The sequence below is a fragment of the Podarcis liolepis genome, assembly GCF_965112155.1.
Source record: "Podarcis liolepis genome assembly, chromosome: 2".
Taxonomy (NCBI): domain Eukaryota; kingdom Metazoa; phylum Chordata; class Lepidosauria; order Squamata; family Lacertidae; genus Podarcis; species Podarcis liolepis.
The window spans coordinates 53,179,369-53,200,102 of NC_139555.1; the positions used below are offsets into that span (position 1 = coordinate 53,179,369).

General features: G+C 41.7%; 1 protein-coding gene and 2 long non-coding RNA genes across 10 annotated transcripts in view; 1 reads left to right on the forward strand and 2 right to left on the reverse strand.

The window, feature by feature from the left end:
- Positions 1 to 7,010, forward strand: part of SFXN1 (sideroflexin 1) — a gene marked incomplete at its 3' end in the record, with an annotated part of 28,847 nt that extends 21,837 nt beyond the window's left edge. For 6 of the 8 annotated variants that reach the window (XM_083484079.1, XM_083484074.1, XM_083484081.1 and 3 more), the window contains 2 exons: positions 685 to 732; positions 2,717 to 7,010. In XM_083484079.1, the coding sequence (XP_083340205.1) occupies positions 685 to 732; positions 2,717 to 2,813 (145 nt within the window). The remainder of the gene's footprint in view (positions 1 to 684; positions 733 to 2,716) is intronic. The other 2 variants (XM_083484075.1, XM_083484080.1) reach the window with 1 other exon arrangement.
- Positions 3,277 to 10,530, reverse strand: LOC310697514. Its single transcript, XR_014521030.1, has 2 exons — positions 9,278 to 10,530; positions 3,277 to 8,921 (listed from the first exon to the last, which is right to left on the reverse strand). It is a non-coding gene; the product is annotated as an uncharacterized lncRNA (long non-coding RNA).
- A 4,105-nt stretch (positions 10,531 to 14,635) lies between these two features.
- On the reverse strand, positions 14,636 to 16,864 carry LOC310697530. The gene is made up of 2 exons (XR_014521041.1): positions 16,222 to 16,864; positions 14,636 to 15,013 (listed from the first exon to the last, which is right to left on the reverse strand). It is a non-coding gene; the product is annotated as an uncharacterized lncRNA (long non-coding RNA).
- Positions 16,865 to 20,734: the final 3,870 nt, after the last annotated feature.

Below are 20,734 nucleotides of genomic sequence, written 5' to 3' on the forward strand. Positions count from 1 at the left end.
CGGGGGGGGGGGAGGCATGTCATAGTACGGAGTCGGGGAACTTCTAGTCCACAGGCCAATCCTGGCCCACCAAGGGGTCGTCAGCTGATAGGCGGGAGGACAGGCTTTCATCAGCTGTGTGGGGATTACTGGCCTGTGCAAAAGCACCCATGGAAACAGCTTGCACAACCAAGCTACTTCAATAAGGTTTAAGACAGCGTCTTCTCCAGGGGCTGAAATGAGAGCATAGGGCTGTCTCCTGCCTTTCCTTTAAAGTCCCCAATATGGTAGGACTTGGAAAAGGCTTTGTGAGCCTTCTCCTGCTCCCCATTTAAACCTCCAAGTTTTGGAACTCAAACTGGGCAGGGAGGAGACTCACAGAACCCTTCACAAGTCTCCCTGTGGTTCCTTTTCAAGCCTCTCATATCAGAACCGTGTTCATTACTATCAGCTCTGTTGAATAGTAAATAAATTGAATGTAGCACATAAATAAAGTGATGCAGGGACAAAGGAAAGAAACAAGGGGGAGTTCCATGCATCTGATGAAGTGGACTTTAGCCCATGAAATCTTTTTCTGCAATATCTGTGCTTTTAATATTGACGTCCAGAGTTAGGATTTTAAGGTGCTGCACATTTGAAAGAGGCCAGTTCGTACTTTGAGGACAGTTACCCCAAATAACCTAACTTAATGTTTGTCTTTTCCAGTTTGGTGTTCGCAACACCTCTGTGCTGTGCATTATTTCCACAAAAAAGGTAATGTGTGTTTTTTATATAAAAAAAATTACCGGTACTTTGGGCTATGGTGAGAGGTAAGATTATGCTGAGCACATTGCAAAATTTTTAGAAAACAAGGAGTCATATTCATTTAGAGAGAAACATTCCAGAAGTCAGAACATAACCCCCTTTTTTTTAAGTAAGTAAGAAATTTAAGGAAGTAAGAAATTTTCAAAATGACCTTATTCTTAGGATAGGTTCCCAGCCCAAAGTCTGCTGTTGCCTAGCTCTGAGGAAGCAGGTTAGGTAGCATTTCTGTTCTAATCCTGCCTGGCATAATAAGATTAGATCTTTCTCACGTTCATTTTCCTCGCCTTCACCCCATTCACTTGTAGTTACTAACAGTGCTATTTTTCTAGAAAAAGCAGTGCCAGAATTCACCATGAACACCTCCCTTGTTCTCTTATAATGACAATGGCGCCCACCTGGAACTGAGTTCCAGCTGGGGGGGGGGGAGCCCTGATTCTGTCTTGAAACACTTTCTCATTCATGACTATGTGGGGAAGATGATGCTGCTGTTTCCCAACCAATGAGAAACCAGTCTGATGCCTCTTCAACTCCTTTTACTTAGGAGTGGGACTTTCAGCAGAGGGTGGCTACCTTGCTCCTATGTAGATTGGTGGTCTCAAACTCACCCCAGTTACTGCCATACCAGCTTAGAATAAAATACTGCCAGTTAAATCAACAGCACAGACCTCCAACACAGGTCTGTTCTTTAGAGAAACAGATCCAAGACAATGCAACAACAGACAATACATAAAACCTTAACTAAGGACTACGTGCAGGGAACACCACCACCTAGTGGTTGGTGGTGTCGCTTATATAATCATCACTCCCTCTTCACCACCCAGAGGAAGTCCAGAAGAGGAAGCGCAGCAATCTTCCTGCTTTCTTTCTCGTCACCACAGGAATTTTCTTGGTTGTTTTCTATAGCTACCCACTGGAGTTATGCTCTACAGTCATTCAGCCAGATTACTAATGGGCTGCTGTGGGGAAGGATGCCATAGACTCCCTAAGAGCTTCTTCACATCCTGCAAGCCAGTATAGGATCATGGGGGGAAACCTTAACAGAGGCACCTGGAATGTCCTCCTGTTGAAGATGAACAGCTTTGGTGTTCCCTGTTGCAACACTGTGGTCCTTTGTGCCACTTTGTATAAGGGATATGTTTGCTTCTGCATTGAGCTCTAAAGAAAGCTACATAAACAAAGTTTAACTCCTATTTCCTGGGATCAATAAATATAAACTTCATTTCATGGATTGATCAAGGTTCTTTCGTGGAACCAGAAATCCCCCTGCTGCTTCTCTTCTGGCACATGAATGCTGATTTAACTCAAAGCAGTTTGATTGTTAACATAATTTTCCCTCTTGGCTTCGAAAAGGCCTATGAGTTGCATATAGCCAAAGCAGTTCCAGGCTTAACTTGAAAGGGATCAGAATTTATCATGCTTAGGTGGGTATTCTCTGGTGCTGACATGTTAAAGAGTTCTGTGACACAGTTTTTGATTTTAACTGCATGCCTTTGTTTTCACACATGCTAAACTTTTTTTTATTATTAAGAGTGAATGCAATTAAAATGTTACCAATCGGTTTTAAAGACCTGTTGGTGATACACAAACTGTTAGGCCAAGTTTACCGGTAATTTATAATATGAAAGCTTAATGGTTCATGTAAAGTGCATTTTCCTGGCTGACACATTAACATACCTCACCAGTTAACTTTAGCCAAGCAAAACAGCTAAGCAAAAACTTGAAAATCTTCTTCTGTGGCTCATAATGTTGAACAGGGACTATTTGAAGTGCAAGAAAACACTTTGAGAATTGATAATGAAGTGCCCTTAGTACAAAACCATATTTGATACAATTTTTTAAAAAAAAAATCATCATCATAAAGCTTCACCATTTGCATGTATGAAATTTGATTATGGGTTGTATGTGACGTCTCTTCTATTTTTCTTTTGCTCAGTTCCATGTCTGTAACTCGTCTGGAGCCAGAATTACAAGCCAAGATCCAAAAGAGCAACCCTGAATTGGAGCGTGTGTATTTTAACAAAGGGTTATAATTTGTAGAAGACAAAATATCCCTCAATGACAATTAGGTGAACTTATTTTAAATTGTGAGAAAGCCTTGTTGAAGACAACTCGGTCCTAGTGTATTATTTCAATTTTACACTTTTTTTTTTTTTAGCACTGAGGTTATTTAAGCATTGCAATATAATTTTCCTAATTATGGCCTCAAATTGCTGTCGGTGCCATTACTTCACTGCCCACTTTGTTTTTCTGCTGCCAATATTTAAAACAGTTCCCATTAACTACTCTCAAGAAGCTAAAGATAAGATTCCTTTGGCAAATGTTGCAGACAGAAGGAGATCACAGAATGCTATTTTAGATTTGCTGCCTTTCTCAATTTTGCCCTGCAGTAGGGTTGCCATACGTTTGGGAATTCCAGGACATGTCCTCTTTGGGGGGACATGTCCCTCCATGCCCATCTGGGGGGATTTTACATTTTAAAGAAAATGTCCTGGATTTTGTTTTTTTGTTTTTTAAAAATGTGCACGGGCGGCTCTTGTTCAGGCTCCGGTGTGAACGACCCAGGCTCTGGCTTCAACCCTTAAAAAGCTCAACAACTTTTTGTGTCTGAATTTTTACCTCTTGAAATATGGCAACCCTACCTTACAGGAAAGCAAAGAGCAAGTTCATCTTTGCTATTATATTTATACCTACAGTTCAGGTGGTAATTCTCCATCAGATTCCTTTCCTCAAAGGCCCAGAGTGTGAATGTGTGGTTTGCATTTAATACTGGGTTCATAAGTTGCCTTATCAAAGTTATGTAACATGTATTTGGGGATGGGTGGGAGAAGTGTGATGGGTGGGGGAACTTGAATGATGTAGAGCAAAGGAAAGCTATCTTCCCCCATCACTTCTGAAATCACCTAACTAATACAGTGAAAGGAAACTGGTAATCACAGAAAACATAGCCTCTTATAGTGTGCAAAGTTCCCACAGATGGGGCAAACTCACCAAATTCCTCCAAATTGCATTGGAGCCTATCCAAGTGTTGCGCAGGGTACATGGTGCAGTCCTCTCATTAGGGGTTGCATTTTAAATGTGTCACATGTTAAAACGTGTGCATATAAAGTTAGTATACTATGCTAACTCTCTGGGTGCAGATAAAACCACCCTGTTCAACGTGTGAATTCACTGTTAGTCATGGTGCCTGGCATACTGCAGCGTCGGGCAGGATCCTAATGGCTGCCAAACTTAATTTGTGCTGCTTAATTAGTGGCAGTTGCCAAATTTTGGGGAAATCAAGAATTGGGGAAAATTCTTGGGGAAATCAAGAAACTGGGTTTCTGCATTACATTTATGAGTTTCATTTGCCTTAACTGACATGTTTCCCCCAGAGCTGGGGGTGTATTAGTTCTCTATTTCCTAGCCTTATTTTTTCATATCTGACAATCACATTCTTGATACAATATTTTAAGTCCAGTCACATGAAAACACTATGCTGCTAAAAACAATGGCAAGAGTGCCCTATTTTCCACCCCAAATGAGTTGTGTCACTTTATAATATTGGTGGTTGTTGGTCAACTGTTTTAAGAAGCACAGACATTGTTTTATGGCACTTTTAATCCACTGCTTATTGATTATGTTTTGCAATCCTTATTTATAGTGTGATTCTGTGAGGGGTAGGCTGCTATTATTTCTGGAAACCAGGGCAGACCAAACCTTTCTGCCCGCCCCCCAAAAGCCACCTGGCCAAGACTATGTCTGAATTAAGATTTGAACCCAGGTTCTAATACTCTGTTCACCAATCATCAGCATTTCACTGTAATTTCAGTATGCCTGACATACCTACTTCATTGCTACTACTTATCTTTTCATGTATGGTAAACCAATTTTAATGTCACAGTGAAGACCCCTTTGTACTGGTATCAATAGATCTACCTCTGTACTCAGCAAAATTGTTAGCCAGCATAGACCCTGGCCTTTGTCCATGTTCAAAATAATACACAATCAGTGAGTGTTGTCCTACCAATGTGGTAGTAACTTTATATGGTAACTATTGTGTAGATGTGTTAGACACAACATAGAATTGAAACATGCCATACAGCCGAGTCTTGTTTAGCTGCAGGTGATGTTCATCTTTGAACTGAAAGGAGGAGATCTAATGCTTGATCTGAACATTTTGCTTTGAAAGACCCACCAACAGTGGGATTTGCAGAGTAAAGTCTGTGGTTTTCAAGCTGTTTTCCGGGAAGGCCTGGGGTTGCTTAGAAGCTTATCATGACTTTCTCAGTGAAAGGATCAATAACAGGAGACAAGCTTTCCTGAAAGGCAGCTTAGCAAGCACTACCAGTCTTCCCTACAGAAAGAATGAAAGCATCTGGTATATTGTAAATTTCACTCTCAGCTCATATGGGACAATACTGAGAAGGTCAACAAGCCTGGCTGAAGCCCCTGATGAACTAAGCTGACTGTGTAATCTATACCAGTGTTTCCCCAGCTTGGGTCTCCAGCCGGTTTGGGGCTACAACTCCCATCATCCCTAGCTAGCAAGACCAGTAGTCAGGGATGATGGGAATTGTGGTCCAAAAGCAGCTGGAGACCCAAGTTGGGGAACTACTGCTCTAGAACAAGGGTGGCTAGTGCTTGGTTCGCCAGATGTTGCTGGACTACAGTTACCATCATCCTTGACCATTGATGCTGCTGGCTGGGGCTGCTGGGAGTTGGATATCAGCAACACATGCAGAGCCACAGGTTACTCACCCATGCTCCCAATTTTTTGAAATTGGGAAATTCCTTCAGCACAGGTATTTCATGTGGAAATGAGCACCTGAATGCAGAGAGATTGGAAGCACTGGGGAAAGTGTGATTTAGGTATTGTTTTTAAACAACCTTTTTGCCTCTATTTCTTTTCAGTATTGCCAAATACCTCATGCTGCTTTCTTAGACCTTGCACTTTCCCCATTGTTGACACACATCAGCACTAGTTTGGAAAATGATAGTGTGACAAATCATTTGCCTTCAAACAGGAGTGATGTGACAGACGACAGACTGCTCCTGTGACCTGGTGGCCACAGGGAACTGCATTTGCACCCATTTCAAAGCGGTTAGGGACAAGGGGCAATTCTTCTGTACGATCAAAGGATAGTACAGGCTGGTTGCAACTCTGCCTTGTGAAATTGTGCCACTCTAGACGCAATCTTTTTAAAATGATCTAGCAGCCTGGTTGTATCACATCTACTTAGAAGTAAGTCCCACTGAGTTAACTAGGGATTTGCCATCCAGCAAAGAGGCTTCGGACTTTGACTTAGGTTACACTGACCTGGTTTTCCTGGTGAATTCTGGAAAAAATAATGGCAATAAATAATTCTATGGGAGAAGAAATGTGCACTTCAGTTAAACACCGTTCTTGAATGAATTGCAAGCTAAGGTGTTTCTCAGCCAAGAAATCATAGAAAATAACAATTTTGGTCCCCCTTTTAAACTGCTTTAATTTTAAAACAAAAATCTGAAACTTTCCAGTAGCTCTTCTCTTTAGTTGTTTGATCCGTTTTGTGTAGCCTCCATGTTTTTGGGGAAACTAGGTATTCATGAGTGGCGTACATGGAATAACATTCTGCAGCACAGAGTTGTATCCAGTTAAATCACTGCATGTGAGGAACACACTTTGCGAGTGCAGCAGAATCTTCCCTCCCTGTTTTCTCACATGCACACCCTAAATCTCCAGAGTACATTTGGGGGTGCAGGAGACACCTGGGGGAGGAGGAGGGGAGTTCTGTTGTGCCAACAGAAGTCATTCTGTGCACATAATGATTTAGTTGGATACAACCCAAATAGTTTTATTGATAGATTTAACCAGGATAAAGGAGGATTCCTTTGCCCCATGGAAGTACATGCATATTCACACAAATGTATTAAGCAGTGTATTTTTTTTTAATTAAACAGGTTTAATAACTGTGGCATGTTTCTTGGTGGTATTAAGCAGAACAAAATAGTATTAAGATCAGCCAATTTACACTGATCTTGTAAAAATAGATTTTTTAAAAAAATAATTCCAATAAAGTGCAATAAAGTCGTATGCCTAGGAAAACTGCCAAGTTATATTTCTACATTTGGAAAATGATTCTGGATTACATTGTGACCGAAGAACATTTTTGATGTTAGTATTAACACATTGTCTTGCCAGTGTTGATGGAATTTATTGTACTATTTTAAAAGTATGCTGGATGAAATATTAAAAGCAGTGACTGGCATGAATGGTGGTGGTCTCTGTTTGAAACAAACTTTAGGAGGGCAATGTTTATGCTCACAGGGATATTCTTGTGTATGGGTAAGCAGCATAGGCTACTTTACATTAGATGGTTTCTTCCAACCAGATACAAATTAAGTGTAAAAAAAAAAAAGTGTATTGCATGCCTGAGAATGAATTGTAGTTTCCCCCTTAATGGTTTCAGCAGAAAAATGATCAAACCTCTGCTTGTGTAAAAGTTTTAAGTGGACAAGAGGCAATTTATATAATACGCAAGTACAATAGCATCCATTTTACTCCTCCTTAATTTGAGGTGGGGATTCATTTTAATTCCAGACTCCTGGCCCAGTTCAGAATTCCAATGTCTTCTATAGGAGCATCAAAAGTGGAGTGTTCTCTCTCTGCATTTCCAGAACGTTGGTGCTTTTAGGTGACATTCAGTCACATACCAGCAAATTCGAGTGGTGCAGTTCCAGTTGACTGGCAGGTCTTGCACAAGAAGCCTGCTTCCCCAAAGGACTGGGCTTTTTTCCAATAAGAAAAGTAATAGCAAGATGCACTGTAAAAGATGGGATAGCATTTCCTTGACACAACTTCATCTAACCTCCCCACAAACAAATCAGGATGAATGCTCAATAAACAAGTCATCTGGGCATAGGTATCTCTCCCACCCCAGCACATTCCACTGAATGCCAGAAACACATTCTTTTACCTAAAACAAAGCAAATGAAGATAATGGGTCAGGGTGCAACTCATCTGTTTGCCAACATCAGCTTAGAGGCAGAGGAATCTCTAGCCTTGACAATCACTTTCTCTCTGCTGTGGGAGAAGGAGGACTACAAAACATAAAGCCCCCTGCACTTTTTTCTCATTAAACCAACTTTCAAATCCATTTTTCCTCCCATTGAGGGGTGAGGGGGGGGGAATCAATTTCTTCTGCTCACAAGTCAGAGTGGGAATGAATGCCGTCCCTGGGAAGAGAAGGAACTAGGGCAGGAAGAAAAGTGTCATGGTGTGATAATTCATGAATATAGTGCAGCACTTCTGTGTTCCTACAGGCAAGCTATGGGAGGTGGAGAAGCAGGGGAGGGGATAAAGAGACAAGAGGGGTCACTTTTCCTGCTTATTTTTTATTTGTGCAGACGCATTGTAAGTCACAAATCTTTGGTGAAACTTACTATTTCAGGCTTGTTGTCATGTGGAATATAGTACAGTGGTATCTCGGGTTAAGTACTTAATTCGTTTCGGAGGTCCATTCTTAACCTGAAACTGTTCTTAACCTGAAGCACCACTTTAGCTAATGGGGCCTCCTGCTGCTGCCGTGCCGCCGGAGCAGAACTTCCGTTCTCATCCTGAAGCAAAGTTCTTAACCTGAGGTACTATTTCTGAGTTAGCAGAGTCTATAACCTGAAGCGTATGTAACCCAAGGTTTCGTTTGTTTAGTCGTTCAGTCATGTCCGACTCTTCATGACCCCATGGACCAGAGCACGCCAGGCACTCCTGTCTTCCACTGCCTCCCGCAGTTTGGTCAAACTTGTGCTGGTAGCTTCGAGAACACTGTCCAACCAACTCGTCCTCTGTCATCCCCTTCTCCTTGTGCCCTCCATCTTTCCCAACATCAGGGTCTTTTCCAGGGAGTCTTCTCTTCTCATGAGGTGGCCAAAGTATTGGAGCCTCAGCTTCACGATCTGTCCCTTCCAGTGAGCACTCAGGGCTGATTTCCTTAAGAATGGATAGGTTTGATCTTCTTGCAGTCCATGGGACTCTCAAGAGTCTCCTCCAGCACCATAATTCAAAGGCATCAATTCTTCGGTGATCAGCCTTCTTTATGGTCCAGCTCTCACTTCCATACATCACTACTGGGAAAACCATAGCTTAAACTATACGGACCTTTGTTGGCAAGGTACAGTGGTGCCTCGCAAGACGAAATTAATTCGTTGCGCGAGTTTTGTCGTCTTGCGATTTTTTTCGTCTTGCGAAGCACGGTGTCGGGAAAGTTTTGGAAAAGCTTCAAAAATCACCAAAGTCTTTAAAAACCTCAAAATGGCTACCACACCGCGTTCTATGAGTTGCTCCTCGAAGTCAAGTCACAACTGTATTAACGGTGTTAAGAAAAAGAAAACAAACTTGCAAGACGTTTCCGTCTTGCGAAGCAAGCCCATAGGGAAAATCGTCTTGCGAAGCAGCTCAAAAAACAAAAAACCCTTTCGTCTAGCGAGTTTTTTGTCTTGCGGGGCATTCGTCTTGCGAGGTACCACTGTACCACTGTACATTTAAGGCATGATGCTCTTCTTCAGTAAGGGCACTAGGTGGCAGCACCTCCCCTTTCCGGTTTTCTGTTATAAGGAAATAACACTCCCAAGTGTTCATCACTGCTCTCTTTGGAGGACCAAATCTCATGCTCACCCAATATGTGAATCCAAGAAGCTTCATGGAAAGATGGGTACTGCAGACCCACCCCCACAAGGTAGTATGAAACTTACACATGGATGCAAGCTTAATTCATTTAATTTTATCCCCTGCATTTTGAGAGGATGGAATTGTGCAAAACAGTCCTCTGCATGTACTGATGTGTATGTCTGGTAACTCTATCACATTCCTTCCTTCCTTCATTTTTACTTCACTTTTCCACACACAAAAACCACGCTGAAGTGGCATACAGTGAAGAAAGCAGTCATACATTTTAAACGATAAAACATAAAAACTCTTGCATAACAATATAGCGAAACAATAACATGGTAACAATTTCTTACTAATATTGCAAAACAAATACAATAACATACAAACAAGCACAATTCAATACTGTAACGTTAACTAGATCACTTAAGCAACATGCAGCAATCCATAGCAAAAACAACAAAGGAGCTTCACAATTTCAGGTTAGTCCTGGAAATGGGGGGGGGGGGGGGAGTAGCTTTTTTCATCCTTGAAAATTACATACAGCTGAAAGGAAGTTGAGAGATTAATACATGTCCCACTTATTCTTTCAGCTTTTCAAGACTTAGTTTAATTCTACTACAGTGGTACCTCGGGTTAAGCACTTAATTCGTTCTGGAGGTCCGTTCTTAACCTGAAACTGTTCTTAACCTGAAGACCACTTTAGCTAATGGGGCCTCCTGCTGCTGCTGCCATGCCACCAGAGCACGATTTTTGTTCTCATCCTGAAGCAAAGTTCCTAACCTGAAGCACTATTTCTGGGTTAGCGGAGTCTGTAACCTGAAGCGTATGTAACCCGAGGTACCACTTTAGATCTTAACATCTATGCAGCTTCCTTGGAAAACTCAGCTATAGGTGTGAAACTTTCTGTCTGTCTTTTGGGGGGTGGCTGAGCTAGGGGAGGCAGACAGCAGTGACCAGAGAAGAGGGTGCCCACAGAACTTGCTCAAAAATCAAAATGTGCTCACATACCTGAAAAGGTTGGCAAGCCCTTTTCTGTACCATACATGGAAGGTTGAGGAAGCAGGGAGCCTGGGAAATAATTTTCTTCCGAAGGAAAACATTTTTGATGAAGAGGAAGATTTAGAGCCCACTTTATTCAAATCAAAATCTTTAATACGGTCAATGACCAAGAGCCCACTTTATTGTTCCTTAAGGAAACCTCAGTTCAGCAAAAACAGGCATGCATATATTACAGGCTCATGCTGTTTAGCCCCTTTGAATAATACTAAACCCGAGTCTGAAGACATTTTTCAGCATCATCTGGTCTTCTATGAGAACAGAATTATATAAAATGCAGATGATCATTGGGGGATAGATTAGATTCTCATGCAAAGCTTCTCATCAGGTTCAGGGCTCCCAAAACCAGCTGTTACCTACAACTGTTGCCATGCAAGCAACTGCCCTTCCTGTGTGCCAGGCCTGCAGCGGGCATACAGAGAAAGACTCATCCTATATGGCATGGAAACTTCATAGCAAAGGCAATAACTGACTTGGGTCATTACCATTTTAAACTGTGCATACCGACCAAAAAATTAGAAGCTTTCCCCCTGAGAGTCATTTTCAGTTTTCTCTCCCATTAGTTTGATTTTCTATTTCTTTATAGTTTCCAAAATTACAATAGCCATTTCCTCAAAGGGCAAATGATTTAATTTAATAGCATTACAGAAACATCTCTGACACTGCATTAACAAGCCCAGTGATTCACAAGGCTGTGTTTGATGTTCACCAGATGGAGAAATGACCTGCTTGACAACGTACGCAATCCAGCCATTCTGCATTTGCATGACTTTATTGAGGTGATATTCTGAATAATAAGAATAAGAAAGAATGGTGACACCTATGAGAAATATGTTCCACTAGGGGCAACTCAAATTGTTTGCATTGCCCACAAATGCAGCCTACCAGCCACTACCAAATGCTTTGCCAACCGCCCCCCCCCCACACCTGGCCAAGCTCTCTCCCTTCCCTTCACACCTTGCCCCCCCCCCCAAAAAAACCCTTCCTTTACACTACCCTAACCCAGGGCCAGATTTAGGTTTGATGAGGCCCTAAGCTACTGAAGGTGATGAGGCCCTTTATATGTCCAGCTGTCCTTTGTCAACAACAAATTGTCACTGTTTTTCGTGTTGAATATATGCTATATGGTAATTTATGGACCTAATAGGTATCTAAAGCCATTCACTGTATGTAGTTTTATTTTATTTGGTTTTTATCTTATATTTTGGAAATGTACACCCAGGGTTTTTTCCTTTAAATTTTTGGGGGGGCCCGAAGACATTGGGGCCCTAAACTATAGCTTGCTTAGCTTATGCAGTGGTACCTCAGTTTCTGAACAGCCCTGTTTATGAACTATTCAGTTTACGAACTCCGCAAAACTGGAAGTAGTGTTCTGGTTTGTGAACATTACCTCAGTCTACGAATGGAAGCCAAACGGTGGAAGGGCACCGGCGGCGGGAGGCCTCATTAGCATAGCTGTCAATGTTTCCCTTTTTTAAAGGGAAATTCCCTTATTCTGAATAGGATTCCTCACAAGAAAAGGGAAAAGTTGACAGCTATGCTCATAGTGTAAGGAGAATAAAATACCTTCCTGATGTTTTTGTGCATCTAAAACACAATGAAGTAAGGAGACCACATCTATAAAGTCTGCTTAGGGTGTATTAGTAGGTAAGTTAAATGAACTCCCATAATGAAAAAAGCAAAACAGCTTAGAGGATCAATAATAATTTAAAAAACCCATAACTGATATTTATCACTATAATAGCTTCAATGAAAGGGAATACATAAACCTAAATGATTACGTGTAGCATCATTTTTATTAGCCTATTTTGTTTAATAAAATGCCTTTTAAAGCTGTGTTGGCTTTTTTGGTAGCCTGAAAGTCACATGACCCTGAAGTTTCCTTTATCATTGATTCTTTATGTGCCCAGCAAAAGCTCAGACTCGTAAAAGCATATGGGTTTATATTTAAGGGCTAAGTCACTTTGCCTTGCAAACCTGGGGAGTGGGTTATTTGTTTTATCCTGCCCTAGAGACAAAAAATGTCATTGATAAGGCAGCCCCAGCCCTTAGGCTTAAAGTTTAAGAGACATAACACAAAAGGGGAAAGGGATTGGGACAGAAAGAGGGGAGGGTACCAAATTCAGACATGATTCCTTAGTTACAGAGTTCTTGCAATGACCAGCTGGAATGGAAAGAAGGGAGGAGCACAAGGAGGCTGGGATACTTTGGTGTTGATGGAAGATGCTTGTAAAGGCTTCGTTTTCAATAATGTTTTACATCTGAGTGCTTAAAATACCCTTCGTTGTTAAATTCAGGGCAGGGAAAGGATCTGTCGTATTCCAAATGGGAGATAGTGCTGAAGTTCATTCAATTAGCTGAAGGTACCTAATTATGTGTTCTTTTATTTCCACGCTATTTTAAAATGCAAGAGTTAATGTTAGTCCTACATATTCCAAATATATAATAGGCAGGCAATTGAGAACATGGGAAGCTGATTTCCTCCGAGTCAAATGCTACACTGAAGCATTGAAACAGCAGCAGTTTAAAATAAAAAGAGGCCCACAGTTACTAATTAAAAGTTGCTTAAAATAAGGTCTCCAAGGTCTGCTCAAAAGGCAGCAAAGTAGGTCTATATATGGCCCCTAGAGAGGGAATTCCTCAAATATGGGGCCACAGCTAAAAAGACCCAACAGTCTAATATATATATATTGAGGGCAAGTGTCACTTCTTTGGGAAAGACCTAGTGCATGAACCAGCCCTGAAAAAATATCCGGACCTAAGAAATAGCACTTGCTAGATGAGACAAGATGGAGAAAATCCATAGCTAAATGGTAGAGCTTCTGTCTTGAAAGTAGAAGACCCCACATTCAAGCTCTAGTGCAGGCATAGGCAAACTCAGCCCTCCAGATGTTTTTTGGGACTACAATTCCCATCATCCCTTACCACTGGTCCTGTTAGCTAGGGATCATGGGAGTTGTAGTCCCAAAACATCTGAATTGATGGGTTTGCCTATGCCTGCTCTAGTGTCTCCAGATAGGGCCAGGAGAGACTGTTGTCTAAAACCCTGGAGAGCAGCTGTCAGTCAGAGTAGACAAATCCCAGACCAATGGTTTGATTTGCTACAAAGCAGTTTCCAGTGTTCTGACATTCCATTGTTGCTCTCCTCTGGGCAGCACTTCACTGCTCTTGCCGATTTTGCTGGCTCCTTCTTGACACTGCAATTAGATACACAGTGGGACGATAGTATTATGAAAAGCCTTCCTGTTGTCCCCTTGCTGCCAGTGCAGGCTGTATTACTGGTTTTGGCTTTGCCTTGAAAGTTGGGGCAGGGGGATTCAGGAGAAGAATTTTGGGGGCAAGTTTTAATTTGGTCATTTTGGTCTTCAAATTCCTTACCAACACCAAGCAGTACCGAGGGCATTCTGATGCAGCGGGCGGTCAAGGTTACGGCAGTGGCAGCATAGGAAAGCACATAAGAGAGAGAGAGAGAGAAAGAAATTAATTAGGCACCTCTAACCAGCCACTTTTCCAGCTTTCCAAAGCCTCTGAGCTCTTGAATTATTCATTGCAAGTGTACACTTCAGATAAAAACAATTTGGCTTTGCACTTCTTTTACAGTGCTGTCCTGCCCATCTTATAATTTCATGCAGGGAAATATTTTGTTGCGAACGAAGTCGTCCAAGAGATACCAAAATAAAACTGAGGCATACAACATACAACTTGCCCAGAACCAAAATAAATAATTTAAAGGGCCGTCCCATTAAAGGCTGGTATACTATTAGGAATGTGTGTTGCTTTCTCCTTCAAGTAGCTGAAAGAAACCAGTAGACCTTTCAGACGTCACATTGTATTCCTGTGTAGGAAGCATGTGTTTCATTTCAGCAACAGCGTCCAATTTTTCGAAAGGCACAGAAATCTTGTACCATTGTGGTGAGTTTCCTTGATCTTAGGAACAGACAAGGAAGGGGAGGTGGCAAGCATATTTTCCCAGGACTTGGTTTTACTAAAATTACAAATAAGATGACATGAGAATTATAGAAGTCTAAAATGGAAGTCACTAGTAAGCTAGATCAAAAGCTTAGAAGTCATTCAACTATAATTAGAAACAGAAACACACGCACACACACACACTTATGCTTTGGTTTTTGTTATAATATGGTTGTAGAAAATGAATGCATTAAACCTGACCTCTTGGTGTTGGATTATTTGGTGACTCAGTCATAAAACATACATTTCACTTTCATTGAATAAATCAGTGACAGGTTTCACAGAAGTTTTAACAGTGCCAGATTTCTTTTTCCTAACAATTATGCATTGTATTAACACAAAACCACAAATTCCAAGTGAACTTCTAGGAGCTTGGAAATAAAGCAGGTCACAAAACGATGCATAAGTTTTCTCCAGAATTTTTCTTTAGGCTACATGGTAAACAAATTGGGTGGAGGGTGGGCAGAATAGAAAGAAAAAAGTTCATTAGAGCCTCCATCTCATAAGCGACTTGTGGGAGGAAGTACCAGACATTCAAATGAGGCTTTGTAGATGCTGGGCAGGTTTCAGGTTGCACTTTCCCTGGGAAGGAAAAAACACATAATGGCTGATATGCCCCCATCCATCTGTACACGTATAACAAACAGCTGTTACCCAGGTCTGCCTCCTTCCTTAGGTGAAAAGCACAGGTTCCTTGGTATGCATTAAAGAGGAATAAAGATATTGCCCACTGGAGGGACACTATTGCACTGCAACACAACAAATGTAGGACACACATACAAAAAACCACAACCACCAAGTGTGGAACATATTGTATTTTAATGTTTTGCTGGAAGCCAGAGTGCCTGGAGTGCCTGGAGAAACCCAGCCAGATGGGCGGGGTATAAATAATAAATTGTTGCTGTTGTTGTTGTTACTATTATTATTTGTACAGAAAATTTAGTAGGAAACTATGGCCTGTGTACAGATTGCAAATGAAGCACCATCACAGCCACAAAAACCACCTAAGAGGCTTTCACACACACCCCAGCCTATTGTATTCCTTCCTTGGATGATGTGGCATCCAGCCAAGTGAGGTAGGAAAAGGCCAATTCTGTCCTCCTGGAAGCACCATCACTGAGTTGTCACTATGGCAACATGGCTCATTCTTTAAGATGCTGATGAATGGCCAGCTATGGTCATTATTTTACAAAGAGACAGGTTTACTTGTTTAGCAGATTATTCTGCTAGGTTCACTGGAAGGCTTCCCCAGATATCCTCCAGCTCAACCCAATACTATAGCATTATAAATCCACCATAAACACACTATTATTGCATCAATGACATGTTGCAGAAAACCCCCGCAAGAAAACACCAGCATGAAGCAGCCCGAAGATATCATGAAGCATGCATACAACATGTTTCTAAGCGTGTACCATAGATGCACTAGATTTACTTCTGCATAATATGTCAAGTGGCTTTGGCACAATTGTTTCTGTGTTGGTTGAAAACTTCTTAACTTTTTCTGCAAGAGCTGCATTCTTAGAACACAATCATGCTCTGTAACAAAGCAGCAATTGGCACTATTGTCTGTCGTCTGGTGAACAAGTAAACATTCAGATCAATGGCAAAGGCTATTTACATAGATCACATAGATGTGACCAGGCTGTGACTCTGAGGAACACTCTCTATTAGGATAGCCACTGGGCCATAAATGCTTGGCCAGCTGTTTCTGTCATTTTAAGAAACAACAAGCCATGCAGACTCCATGCTTTATTTCAATCCAATAGCAGAAAGTAATGCTCACATACCTTTGTTCTTTTGCGTGAGCAGAGGCAGTATCTTCTAAGTCATGGCTGGGGAATCTGCAGCTCTCCAGATGTTGTTGGGCTCCAACTCCCATCAGCCTCAGTCAACATGACTGATGGTCAGGTGTGGTCAGCCCCAGTCAGCAATAGAGTGCCCGTCCTTAAAGCCGCCCTCTTTCACCACTCCCAGATAGCTTGAAATGAACTCTTGTGCAAGCTTCGATGACAGGCCCCTACTTGCTTGCACAACTGGTTGCTTACACACACCTGCCTTAGCTGTAAGGAGTGTAGGAGGAGCACAACAGGTTGGTATGACGAGTTCTGCAAATGAATGGTTGAAAAATTGAAATATTCCCCAGGGGTCACTGCAGAAGCACCCCGGACATAGTGACAAAGCACATGATGGGACTAGATGATGGAATTGTTAAGATCAGAGACAGGGGAGCTAATGGGTCATCCTACCTCTGCTGGTAACTTCTTTCACTGAGAGTGTATTGACAGAAAAGGTGGGCTTACTGTTACTTCACGACTATGACCACGGCTCATTGGCTGAGCACCTGCTTTGCATACAGAATGTCCCAGGTTCACTTCCTGTTTACTTCAGTTAAAAGGACCAGGTAGCAAGTGATGGAAAGTAACTCTCTCTGCCTGAAACCCTAAAATTATAAAATGTGAAGTTACCCTGACAGCATCCTGGAAACAAAGCATCTCAATTATTATACCTATATTGAACTAGCGCAACCTTTGGCAGTTTGACCCCTTCCAGATGTTTTGTACGACAACTCCCATCAGCCCTAGACAACTTGACTTTATTAGGGCACTTAAGATGTTCTGTAACTTTATAGAATAAGAGGGTGGAAACAACCTGTATTTATTTAAGAACTATTCTTGAAACAAACCTCAAACTCATCTCCACATGAATGAACGACAATGTGAGCTGGAGACAGGCCCTTGTTGCATTTTTTTAGCAACAGCTGATGTTAGGTAAATTATACATTTGAAAAGAAGTAATTCACCATGTGATCACTTGATAGCTGGCCAGTGATATTGTTATTCCTAGAGGAGATCTGGTCACGAAGCTGAATAAACATAGAAACGCACACACACAAAAACATTTTTAACCTTTTGGTAAGATGACTTAGCATTGTCTTACCATGCACTCAGTTCTGGTGCTTCTTCAATACCATATGATAGTCTGTAATGTGTCGGATTTAAAAGGAAGAGACCATTACAGTTTATGGATTATGAAATTTATATTAATTCTTTATGTTAATGCATGACTGATGATAATCCTATTATGGTGTAATTTGTCTTTTTCTTGTTGTTGTTGTTGTTATGTGCTGAGCAAATAAAATAGTTTTTTTTAAAAGATAGTCTGTAATGTGTAATTGGATGAACCAGCACATTTATGTGAGGGTGGACATATTCCCAATATGATATGTATAACAGCACTTTTCCCAGTCACCACAATTGTGGAAATCAAGCAAACGTGCCCACACTCCCACATGGAGGCTCTAGTTGAAATGATCCCAGCCAGGTCACAAGTCCAACAGGGTCCTTTGGGTTCTCCTGGACAATCACATCAGGGTCATGCCATGATATCTTTAGTGAAGAAAGTGCACAGATAGGCCCACAGTTTACATCTACAAATAAGACCCCAGTCACATTTAGTACGGGACGCGGGTGGCGCTGTGGGTTAAACCACAGAGCCTAGGACTTGCCGATCAGAAGGTTGGTGGTTCGAATCTCCACGACGGGGTGAGCTCCCGTTGCTCGGTCCCAGCTCCTGCCAACCTAGCAGTTCGAAAGCACGTCAAAGTGCAAGTAGATAAATAGGTACCACTCCGGCAGGAAGGTAAATGGCGTTTCCGTGTGCTGCTCTGGTTCGCCAGAAGCGGCTTAGTCATGCTGGCCACATGACCCGGAAGCTGTACGCCGGCTCCCTCGGCCAAGAAAGCGAGATGAGCGCTGCAACCCCAGAGTCAGACACGACTGGACCTAATGGTCAGGGGTCCCTTTACCTTTACCTTTACCACATTTAGTACAGATTGCCATGTTTAACAAATCCTTAATATCCAATAATAACTCTTCTCCTGACATATTAGCCTTCCATGGCAGAGAGACTTTGCCACACACCAGCATCCTGGAATGACAAAGTCTGAAAAGCATGCATATTTTTTCCTCCTCTCTTTTTTTCTCAATGAGCAAATTAGCCTTCAAGGGATCTGGGTTAAAATTCCAATTTGGTCAGGGATGCAGCTGGTTATTAATGCTTCACCACTATAATATCAAATGAAGCAGCACACCAGCCCATGGTAGCCTTTCTGTCCCCGACCCATAGGACTGGAAGCAAATTAACTCATGGGAAATATTAGACAATTTCATTTCTGCCATCAGCAAGAGTTGAAGTGCCTCCCAATGACATGCTAACACTGACCTTTGCAATGAGGTGGTGCAATGCCTGTCTCTTGAATGGGAATTTCTACAGGCATACTCTGTGCGAAGTCGTTCAAGTGGCAGAATGCAACCACCCGTGGAATTCTTCCTTGTCGTTTTAATAAGACATGCAGCGATCCCGAGCTTTCAGGTACTGGGGTCTCTCAGGTCAATACATCTTCCTAGAGAGTATGACCTTCTCAACAATACTGGCCTACAGGGAAGATCAGTAAATCATTGCCAAACTCTTGTGGGAAAGTGGCAAATCAAGATGTGGACTTAAATAAATGAGCGCAGTATTTCATTACTGTCTTTCCAGGAGAAGAGTGATGAACTTCAGTCCGTAAAACAGAGTGACACAACTGATAACGTGTTGCCAAATGGTGTGCTGCTGTTCAAGATACCAACCACACAGTTCCATTTCCTCCACTCTCTAGTTCTCCATTCTTCCCACCCCAACAGCCAAGACTGTCAGCATTCTGTAGTCAATGAGCACACTCAGTCCTCAGTCTCAGTCTCAGTCAGACTGCTTTGCTAAATAACCCAGTATAAAATAAGCAGCACATAAGCAGCACACAATACACTACCAAACCATTCTACGTTCTAAATCTTATATTAATAATCCAAAAATTGAGAGAGCTATGTACAAGATCTACTACAGAAGCCACAAAAAGAAAACTCATTCAAATTGGGTCCAAAAGGAAGATTCAGTCTTTAGAGTTCCTTTAGCCAGGCTCCTGTAGATATCAACGATGGCAAGTTTGATCAAACAAAGTGTCCGTGATGTTGTGCTCAAGTGTTAGATATCAATGAGGATAAGTTTGATCAAACGAAGTGTCGGTGATGTTACGCACAAGAGTTAGACAGGGTGCCGGCATTTGTCACCTGTTTCGCCCAGGAAGAGCTTCTTTGGTAAATTCACTCTCACGCTTTTGATACATTTATAAACATTCAAGTCCATATGTTACATTTCTTCTTAGATTAAGCTACAATATTTAATTTCTTTCTTCAGAAAATTCTCCTTCAAGATTTTGGTGTATTTACATACATTCAACTTCATATCTTAAGTTCTTTCTTGACTTAAGCATTTATTAATTTACTAAACCTGTACCCTGTCTTATCCTCGTTGATATCTAACCCTTGGATTATTAATATAAGATTTAGAACGTAGAATGGTTTGATAGTGTTTTGTGTGCCGCTTATGTGCTGCTTATTTTATATTGGTCTACTATGAGAATTGGCAGCATAGGTTCATTTCTTTGGTACTTGCTAAATAACCCAGCAGTTCCTGATTACTGCAAACTTTACCAATACACATCCCTCTAAAGCAGTGTTTCCCAAACTTGGGTCTCCATCTGTATTCAAACTACAATTCCCATCATCCCTGACCACTGGTTTTCCTAGCTATGGATGATGGGAGTTGTAGTCCAAAAACAGCTGGAGACTCAAGTTTGAGGAACACTGCTCTAAAGCAAGTCTGGAGAATGTATGGCCTTCAATCTCCTATCAACCACACCCAGCATGGCCAATGGTCAGGGATGATGGGAGCTATAGTCCAATGGTACCCCTACCCTGCTCTAAGGACTACCCTGCTCTAAGGACTACAAGTTTGTTCTTGACGTTTTCAGCAGTTGTACCCTAGTAGAATAATACATATCTTGTGAAATCATATATTAGTGGGAGTATGTTTGCGCGAACACACAAAAACACACACACGATGGCTTTAAAAGAGAGAAGTAGACAAATTCACGAAGGATAAGGTTGTCACTGTCTACTAGCCACAATGGTTATGTTTTACCTCCATTGTTGGAACCAGGGCTGCCACAGAAAAGCTCTCTCTTGGGCCGCCATTCCCCCCACACCTGAGGCTCTACAATATTAAGGTCTACACTATGGGGGTGTGCATAGGCTGTGCTAGCAGCCCCATGGCCATAATGTGTTATAAAGTTGTTTGCTTTGGGGGGGGGGTTTAAAAAAGTTAGATATAGTTACTGTATAAGTAATGTGGACTCTTAACAATGCATTGGTAATTTAGACTCTGAAAACTACTCCAAATATTTTAGCAATTAATGCATCATTA